The 9,819-nt window shown below is 44.5% G+C and overlaps 1 protein-coding gene across 2 annotated transcripts in view; it reads left to right on the forward strand.

Moving 5' to 3' along the window:
- flrt2 (fibronectin leucine rich transmembrane protein 2) overlaps window positions 1-9,396 on the forward strand; it is a 50,804-nt gene extending 41,408 nt beyond the window's left edge. For both annotated transcript variants that reach the window (XM_085246434.1, XM_085246433.1), the window contains exon 2: window positions 2,091-9,396. In XM_085246434.1, the coding sequence (XP_085102560.1) occupies window positions 2,547-4,529 (1,983 nt within the window). In that variant the 5' untranslated portion in view covers window positions 2,091-2,546 and the 3' untranslated portion in view covers window positions 4,530-9,396. The remainder of the gene's footprint in view (window positions 1-2,090) is intronic.
- Window positions 9,397-9,819: the final 423 nt, after the last annotated feature.

The following is a 9,819-nucleotide window of genomic DNA, read 5'->3' on the forward strand; positions in this document are numbered from 1 at the left end:
GTTCAGTTTATATTTGTGCGGTTCATGAGACATTTCATCGAGTTTTTGGCGCTAACAAAACACGCAGCTCCACATTTTTCCCACTCGAGTGAAAACCTGAGTTTTTTTTTCTTCTTTTCCTCTTTCTTTTTGTAGAGGGGCTTTCACCCTCTGTGCACTGCACGGTTTTCGACCCCCCCCGTTCCCCGCTTTGAAATAATTCATTCAAATGAACACCGCTCACTGGGCAGCCTTTGAAGTGTACCTGATCCGCCTCTTATCGCCTCTTAAATACCTTATCCATTTTTAAACTTTTAATTGCGTTTCTGGGGCTAAATCCAGTTCTAATCGGATTGTCCTGGCCACATATCACAGCGTTCATCTGGTGGTGAGAAACTGTGCTCCCTGGGCTGAAAATTAAATTAAAAAGAAAATCAAGACGGAAAAAAAGCAGAGTGTTGGTGGGGTAGTTTTTTCTCTCCTTTTTTATCAAGCCACTGCAGCTCATTGATCTGTGTTTCTTTGGTGGTGTTAAGTAAACTCGACACTGTGCTTCTTTGAATCTGGATTCTTGGTGACATTTTATTTATGCACCTATCGTAATCGTGATGCTGCTGCCTTCTGCTGTTGATTCTGTCGCTGTGGCAGCACATTTTATCACCTCATGTGGTTGCTTATCCCCACCACCACAAGCTTATTTGATTAAATTTAGCTCTTTCAATTTAGAAAAGTAGATCACAGATGTGTGTCAGAGGATTGTTTCTCCATCCCTGCCACAAAGAGCCCATGCGGGCTTCCATCTAGTCAACAAACAAATGGAGGAATTTAAGGAAGCGGAGCCATGAAGGCGTATAGATTTCTTCTTCTTTCTTTCCCCCCTCCTTCTACTAAATATAGCTGCTTGTCTGATATACCAAGTCTGGATTTAGTTGTTTAACACGGCCCCTAAACTGAACAGATTCCTCTGAGCTCGCTGAATGATGAGGGGCCCCATAACCCTGCAAGGCTCCTTAATCCACAGTCACGGCCGTTGCAGTGCTTAACATTCAACCAGTCGTTCCCACCGTCGTGTGTCATCCAATGCTGACTTCGGGTGGAGCTGCAGTTAAGCTGAAAGCTACCTATGGTAAGGAAAGGGGGGGGGGGGGGCAGGGAAATATTTGATGGCTCATAAAAGTTGGAATAATGGATTTTAGGGAGGGGTGGTCTACTGTAATCCAGTGGCCTTGTGCTTCACTGCAAACCTCTCCGAGGTGGAAAAACAGCCTGTATCGATCATTTGTTGCAGGTGGAGGGGCTAAATTATTTTTCAATCCCATTTCTTTTGACAGCTTGTGCTTGTCACTCCATCCGGGGCGCGAGGGGAGCTGATATGCAGCGCCTCTGTTCCTCGATTGCCTCGTCTTTGTTTTCCAAACATCCACAGCCTCAAAATCTCCAGTTTGGCCACGTTAGGTTCAGGCCTTGCACGTAATAACGAGCTCTTCCTCGGGCCACCGGCAAAAACAATTGGCTGTGTTTACTGTAAGCACTTGTGTGTTTACCCGTGTACCTCTGCTCGAGAATCTGCTCAGGCAGCTGGGAAGCAGAAAAGAGGCTGTTGCAGCTTGTTTTCTGTTCGGCATTGTTTTCTTTTCCCAGGAAATATCCTCCGTGTCCATGTTGGCACACAGACAGCTCATATCTTTATTAACCTCGCCTCTTTTTAGCATGTTTTCCATTAAGCAGCGGTGATGTTGCTGAGAAACCCTGTGAATCCACGAGTGTGTGTCCTTGCAGTGCTCTATTACCGCCTTTGATAGAGCGCACGGGATAAAAGCCTTCTTTATGTCTGTGAAACCGGATGTGCAGGAGCTGTTCAGAATATTTATCAGACTCTTTTTTTTTTTTTACATAGTCAGTGCATAATTCCACAGTGCAATGTTTTGTGCCTCTGTCTGTCTTGGGAAAGAAGGGAAGAGTGGGAGCAAAATGGAAGTCAGTTGGTATGTGTTTGTATTTTAAATAAAGAGACAGAGGGAAAAGGGAGGCCCCCTATTTTTCTTTTCTTTTTTTCCGAGAACAGGCCACCTCTGAAAATACTCATCTAGCTTCTCTTTGTTTTCCCGCAGGTCTCTGGATCCAAATGTCACCCCCCTTGGACTCTGCCCTGGTCTGGGACCAGCAGTGTGTGACGGACAGGCGAGCGGAGCCTGCGGTGGCACTCAAATTGGCCCTGGCTGAGCTCTGCATGGAGCAGCGAGAGAAGAGTCCTGCTATGGTCTGATGTCTCAGCATGGATGGAGTCAGTCGGAGGCCTGGCCACCACTAATGAGACCATCGCTCTTCGGCTGAGGACTAGCATTTACAGGATTACTCCCACAGTTTCCTGCTCTTTTCCCAGCTAACTGCATCATTACTTAACAATCTTAGTTGGACTTTTTTATATATTTTCATGGGTCTGGTTTTTGGTGGATATATACGTCATTTGCCTCTCTGATTTTCATTTTTTTATTCCCTCCCGCCAGTTTTTTTTTTTTTTTTTAATTGTTGGTTTGCCTTTTTTCCCCCCTGTTTGTTTTTCCACTATGGAGTTTCTGGCTGGACCCTGGAATAAAGATTGGGCTTCGTTCTTGCAATTTTGGTTGACTGTCATCCTAAGCCTCCAAATGCAATTCAGCCCAGGTGCCTCTTGTCCGCAAGAGTGTCGTTGTGACAAAGGGTTTGTGTACTGCAACGAACGCAGCCTGACATCAGTGCCTCTGGGGATACAGGAGGGCTACAAGGTCCTCTACCTCCACAACAACCAGATCAACAATGCTGGTTTCCCTGTGGAACTTCACAATCTGGTCTCCGTAGAAACTGTGTACCTGTACGGCAACCAGCTGGACGAATTCCCTGTGAATCTGCCCAAAAACACCAAGGTCCTGCACCTCCAGGAGAACAATATCCAAACAATCTCCAAGGCAGCTCTTGCCCAATTGACTAAACTAGAGGAGCTACACCTTGACGATAACTCCATCTCCACAGTAGGGGTGGAAGAAGGGGCCTTCAGGGAGGCGGTAAGCCTCAAACTCCTCTTCCTCACGAAGAACCACTTAAGCAGCGTTCCCATTGGTCTTCCCGAAGACCTGAAGGAGCTGCGGTTAGATGAGAACCGCATTGCTGTCATTGCAGAGGAGGCCTTCCAGAATGTGACACGTCTACAGCGCCTCCTGCTGGACGGGAACCTGCTGACAGATGAGGGCATCGCACCAGGGACCTTCCAGGACCTGGCCACCCTCCGTGAGTTGGCTCTGGCCCGCAATTCACTAACTTTCCCCCCTCCTCTCTTGCCCAGCCAGTCGCTGGTCAAACTTAGCCTACAGGAGAACCAGATCGACCAGATCCCCGTGGCGGCGTTTGCGGGTCTAAACAGGCTGGAAAGACTGGATATCTCCAGCAACCAGCTTCAAACTCTAACACAAGGTGTGTTCGATGGCCTGTCCAGCCTGAGGCACCTCATAGTGCGAAACAACCCGTGGCGCTGTGACTGCACCGTAAAATGGGTGGTGGTGTGGCTCAAATCGCTGCCTTCCTCTGTCAACGCCCGCGGGTTTACGTGCTCGAGTCCGGAGAAGGTGCGTGGCATGACAATCAGAGAGCTCACGCTGGATATTATTGAGTGCCCCATTCAACCCGACCAGCCGCCCTGGCCCACCCTCCGCTCCACACCCCCTCCCCCACCCACCACCACCCCTGTCACCACCATGATTTCCACCCTCATCACTTCATCCATCCCTTACTACTTTGACTCCCCCTCCCCCACGCTGCCCCCCTTACTTAACAACCCTGCCGGACCCCTGCCTCCTTACGAGGACCCTCTTCAGATCTCCTTCCACGTGGTCAACTCCACCAACATCGACGTGAGCTGGGCTTCCTACTTTACTGTCACCGCCTACAAGGTCACTTGGGTCAAAAGGGGCCAAAGCCAAATCAACGAAGGAATGCAGGAGAGGACGGTGAGCGGGGACCTGCGGCGCATCAGCCTCACCAACCTGGATCCCCGGTCTGTGTATCGGATCTGCGTGCACGTCCTGGACACCCTTAATTCCTATAGGCCTGGGGAGGATACTATATGCTCCGAGGCCAGGACCAAGCCGCCAGTGACCACCAAGCCTCCGGGCAGAGAGCAGGCTCCTCAGGACAGCATCAGCTCCACGCTGCTAATGGCTGGGATCATAGGAGGGGCTGTTCTTATCGTCCTGGTTACGCTGCTCAGCTTGTTCTGCTGGCACATGCACAGGAAGAACCGGTCGTCTTCGACCAAGTGGAAATACAACCGCGGCAGGAGAAAAGACGACTACTGCGAGGCTGGAACCAAGAAGGATAACTCCATTCTGGAGATGACTGAGACCAGTTTCCAGATAGTGGCGCTGAACAATGAGCAGCTGCTCAAGGGAGATTTCCGCATCCAGCCCATCTACACTCCCAACGGGGGCATTGGATTTAGAGACTGTCACCTCAGTAACAACAGCATAGCCTACTGCAAGAGCAGCAACGTGCCCAGTACAGAGTTCTGCCACACGTGATGCTGCAGACACTCAGTACAGCAGCATACACACACACACACACACACACACACACACACACACACACGCAAAGCAAAAAGACTTGCATAAACACACACACACTGTTTGTCTAGACATTGAAAAATATAAAAAATTATAGTGAAATATAACTGTATTATATATATTTCCAAGTTCTGTCTACGATGTAATTTATACTGTGGATAATAATGTGGGATTCTCTGCTATCTTTTTTATTCCTAGAAAAACAGATACAAGTGTTTCTTTTTTTTTATAACCAGCAGGGTTTTGGAAGTTGTTTTAACGGTCAGTACTGTACATGAACATGGATTTGTACAATCACGGCACCCTGGGTGTAGCTTCTGACAAAAAAAAAATTTGCTGTCAGCCTTGGAAATGTTTTTTGGGGGAGGGGGCGCTTTAGCAGGGCTGGGATCCTTTGCTAACCACAGAAGCAAAAATAGGACCTTTTCACACTTTGAAACCCTGCAAAAAAATCAAAAGAATAATAAAAACACCCTCCCCAGAACAACACAGCAGACGGGGAAATCCAAACACTGCTGATTAGAGGAAATGTGGCGCTGGTTCAGTGACGGTGTGTTTAAAAAGGAAAAAAAGAAAACGTGAGAATTGAAGTGCACGTTCTTATTAATGGCAGCAAGGCAGGAAATGAGCAGAGGTAGGCGGTGGTGGCGTGTGACGGGGGTTGTGCACGGCCATGCAGGTTGGGAATATCATCGGTGTTGTTGAAAAGCCTGGGCTGAAAGTTCCTTGACACTAAAAGCATCTTTGTTCTGTTTGTTTCCAGGTAGAATTGGTGGGTTTTGGACAGCTCTGGAAAAATTATTGTTTCTAAAATCATGCTTGAATGTGCTGATTCTTGCTGATCCTTTCCTTTCGAAGAAACATTCGTTCACTCAGCTTCTTTCCCCCCCAAATGTTTTGGCCAGTGAGGCCACAAGGGGGCAGTTTTCCTCAGCGTTTTGTGTGTGTGTGTGTGTGTGGTACATAGACAGGCCAGAGAGATCACTTTACCTCCACCATTTCCCCCGAGCCCATTACCCAGACAACATTACTCATGCTTGAACAGCATTGTGTCGAGTATTTTTGCTCATTGGGCTACTTAATGATGTGGAATCATTTAAAACTAACAGTGTTTCTGTGTTTGCTGGCTAAATGATATGGATTTTCACCACTCCGGTCCATTATGAGATGATTTGTGTGTGTGTGTGTGTGTGTGGAGAGCATGATGAATTTTGATATGGCTCACACATAACACTAATTATACAGCCACTTATCTCAACCTTGTCCCATCGTCCATTAGACTTTGTGATAAATTAGGAAATTACAACAATGGACTCGCACCCCGCCCATCATCGCACACTGCGCTGCGACCGAGCGCTTCATCTACCTTCTCATTATTTATCCTTTTGTCCGCACTTATAGTGTGGCCTTTTTCATTCACGCTTTGCTCAGCCAAAACAATGCAGCTGCTCACTTCACAACAGCATCTCTGAGAGGATGATTGCCACTCTGTCTGCCTTCCCGTGTCAGCGTCCAACTCTTCGCTCCGATCTGTGCACGGCTCAGTTAAAATGCTTTCCCTGCCCTTCAGCTTGTAAGCGTTGGTGGCTTCTCTTTGCATCGAATGTGAGGGTGCCAGTGTGAGGTCTTCATTATGCACCTCTTAAGGAAGCTTTATTTGATTTGACAAGATTTTATTTTGAGGGGCCAGGCTTAAAGAGCTGCTTCCCTTTTCTTTCCCCCCTTCCCATAATCCTCAACCAAAAAAGGGAGAGAAATATGTAGGCCTTATTTTCACATGGCTGCCCGAAGCTCATGCTGAGAGGTAGTTTTTAACTCTTTGCGAGGCACACAGATTCAGCTGTTCAAATGCACTGTACCCGACAGAGTCGGCACAACCTAAGATCACTTTTTACAATTCAGAGATTTTTTTAAGGGCTCGTGCGAAGCGTTGAGATTAAAAGTAAGCGCTCTTCCTATGACTCCAGCAATAGCTCAGTTTGTGATAAATTGGCCTGTTTGCAATTCCAGTGCTTAAAATCTGTTCAACCTTTAATTGAATACTTTAATGAATTAAATCATCCATCTTAAAATGTAATTTAAGGTCACCCTAAAATTATTTTTACGTATTGAAAATTCATTTGTTTTTTAGATGGAAGTGGTAATTTCTTTTTCAAAGATAAAATCTCTGTCATTAATTTTTTTTTAATGACAGAGATTTTAATGACATTTTTTTTCTGAGTGTTTAGCTGAAAAAAAATCTACTAGAGTTTCATCATAAAAACTTTTTGTAACATTTCAGAATATTGTATATTATCATGTAGCCTAATTGTTCTTTGCTGTACAGTTGTTGTGTGTTTAGGTCACAGATTTACTCTTTGCAGCTCTTTGTTCATTTGCACAAAAAAAAGAAACAAAAACCGAAGATATATAATTTGTTTTCTCAGAAAAGCGTTTTAGCTAGCATAGCAATATTTGAACAAGGACCAATAGCAGATATGTTATAGCTATCACAACATTATTTTTGTCAGATCTGTTTTTTTGGTCATGATAGTTGTGCAGTAAAATCTATTAAAAACATCTAATTAACACCACTTTACTGTTAGCATGCTAAAAAAAGGTGCTAGCACCAGCAGCCAGCTAGCCTAACCTAGCTTGGAAAGTAAAAACATGAAAACAGCTTGTAAACAGCTTGTTTGCACTCGCAAACAAGTCTATGAAGTCTTCTACGCTGTAAAACCACAAGGTCATTTTTAGACTTCTAATTTTTGTACAGATTGAACAAATGTGATCTAATGTAGATATTGGACATAGCGAGATTAGCCATAGCCCTGTCTGTTTCAAGCTAAGCTCATCTGCTTTTGACTACGACTTCGTGTCTATGGCATCAATCTTCTCCTTACTTTAGTAAGAAACCACCTATTATTCCCCAACTTCTCAATTAATATGCAGGTGGTTTAGATAATTTATTTAAAGCTAAGGATGATTGATAGCGATGATTGATTTGTCGGGTTTTTTAATTTCTTTTTTGCCATCATATCCAAATGTATTTTTTTTTTGTGAATATTTTTAACCAAAATAATCACAATATCAATCATGTGAAAAAGGAACAATCATACTACTCTGCTCACTATAAGGGACACTGTCACTGGCTGCCTATTATCCTAGTTGAGCTTCAAGTCTGAAAACTGGAAAATAGCTAGTGTGCTCAGGCTAATGCTAAAAAACTTTACTATAAAATGTTGTTTTTAGACTTCATATTTTTGCACAGATTAAAAACAAATGTGAACTAATGTGCTCATTAGTGGTGTTGGCATTGGTGCTGGTAAATGGTGAGTTGAACATAACAGTTTTAGCTTATCACTGAATTAAGCTATACAGACATGAAAGTGATGTGAGTCTTCTCATTAATCTCAGCAAAAAAAAAGTGAACTTTGTAAAACGGCAAACCCCATCTTTCACTCCTCAGCTACTATTCAAGTATGTAAATCATTTTTAAAAATTATTTCAAGTTGTTCTACATCTTCTGTGGTTATCAAAGTATCTCTACTTTTTGTTTAATTCTTTTTCTACTAATACACATATCAGCCAACCCAATACATGCTGTCCATCGAGACACACCAGGCTGCCCTGACCTGTGCTCGGCTTTCCCCTGCTGGGTACCTAACCGACAGTTCACCATGTACTGTTCGCTACATGCTTTAACAGCTGACCATAATCCCACGCAGCACTTGAACATGCTACCACTGGGATTTTTTTTTCTTTCATTTTAGATATAAAGCCCTATTTTAGTCCTACGATCAAGCAAGCCAGGTGAATCCATTGCAACATTTAGCATCTCCCCCTGTCTGTGAATGTGTAACGGAGACAGATATTTGCCTTACCTTTTATGCAGGAATGAATAATTAACGAGAGGGAGAGAGAGCGAGGGAGTTAAGTGGGAGGAAGAAAGGGGAGTAGAAAACATGAGACATAAAGAGACGGCAGCAAGAACAGAAAGCACATTTCTCCGATCGACTGCAGTAACAATAACGGCGTTAACAGGAAGCGTGACACACACACTAGCTAACGAAGAGACTGTTCATCCATAGTGCCAGAAATTAAGCGGTGCACTGCTAATGATTCAGCCAGACTGGGAAGAGGCTTTGGTGGTTGTTTTGCAGCATACATTACTCTTAATTTCGATCAAGAGACTGCAGTGCCATAGCCAATGGAATTTACACACGGCTGCGAATGTCGTCTTATTACAGTTTCAGGGTGCCGAGAAGCTCATTGATTCACGTTGGAATAATTATGTTTAATCATTGAGAGGTCACCTCAGACAGAACACGTGAAATTGAAAAGGTGGAAAGTCGCCCGTTTCTTCCTGCAGGCAGAACCTTTGCTGCAAATATCTATTAGCCAGTGATGTTCATTCAAGAATTTTTTGCATGTACTGTATTTAGCTTGTTATCACACCGAGGTTTGGACTTTCAAATATTTCTTCTTCCCAGTCGATCGCCACACGCGGTTGAGATGCAGCACGCAGAGATTTTCTTTGGTGTAGAGGAAGTAGGCTGGAAACTTACAGTGCATGTAAAATGGCTATGTTGGGATACGTCGCCATCCTGGCTTCTGGCTTCTCATCCAAGACACAGTGTTACGTTAGCCATCCACACCGAGACGTTTTCTTAGGAACCAAAGTTAAATTTCTGTTCTCATGATGAAATATTGATGTTGTTCCATGTATGTGCCTTGAGGTTGAACTTACAATGTAAAGTCCTTGAAACCTTTAAATGTTTTTGCACAAACTGTAAATACTTAAGTGAAGCTTTTTGAAAATAAAAGAGCCATTGGATTTGAGCGATCACTCGTTTCCTTGTATCCAGCAAAGAAGTGAATGTGTTCTTTGGAGTGATCCTGCATTCTTGTTGCTCTACATGTTCCCCAAAAACACACTCGGAGCGAAATCTATTTTGGGTCAGACACTGGCAATACTGTGTCAAAGATTTGTGCTGTGCGCAACATGCCAAGTTATCCTCTTATTTCTATATGGGAAGCTTGTGCCGTCTTAGCGTAGCCACTGCAGCTTAGCATTCAGCTGGGGAGAATCCAGGAGACTCTCTTATTCTGCTTGTATGGCACAACTAAACCCCAGGATGGGCTCGATCTCGAAGTCCAACTTTTTTCCCTCCACGTGACCGCATCCCAGTGTGGCCTCTGTAACCTCCAGCCTGCTAAGAAGCCCACGTTAGCAGAGTCTTAATTCACTATGACAATTAACCACAGC

This window comes from Mchenga conophoros, linkage group LG15, assembly GCF_057382185.1.
Source record: "Mchenga conophoros isolate Kocher_MC1m ecotype Shallow Benthic linkage group LG15, M_conophoros_male_GT1.1, whole genome shotgun sequence".
NCBI lineage: Eukaryota > Metazoa > Chordata > Actinopteri > Cichliformes > Cichlidae > Mchenga > Mchenga conophoros.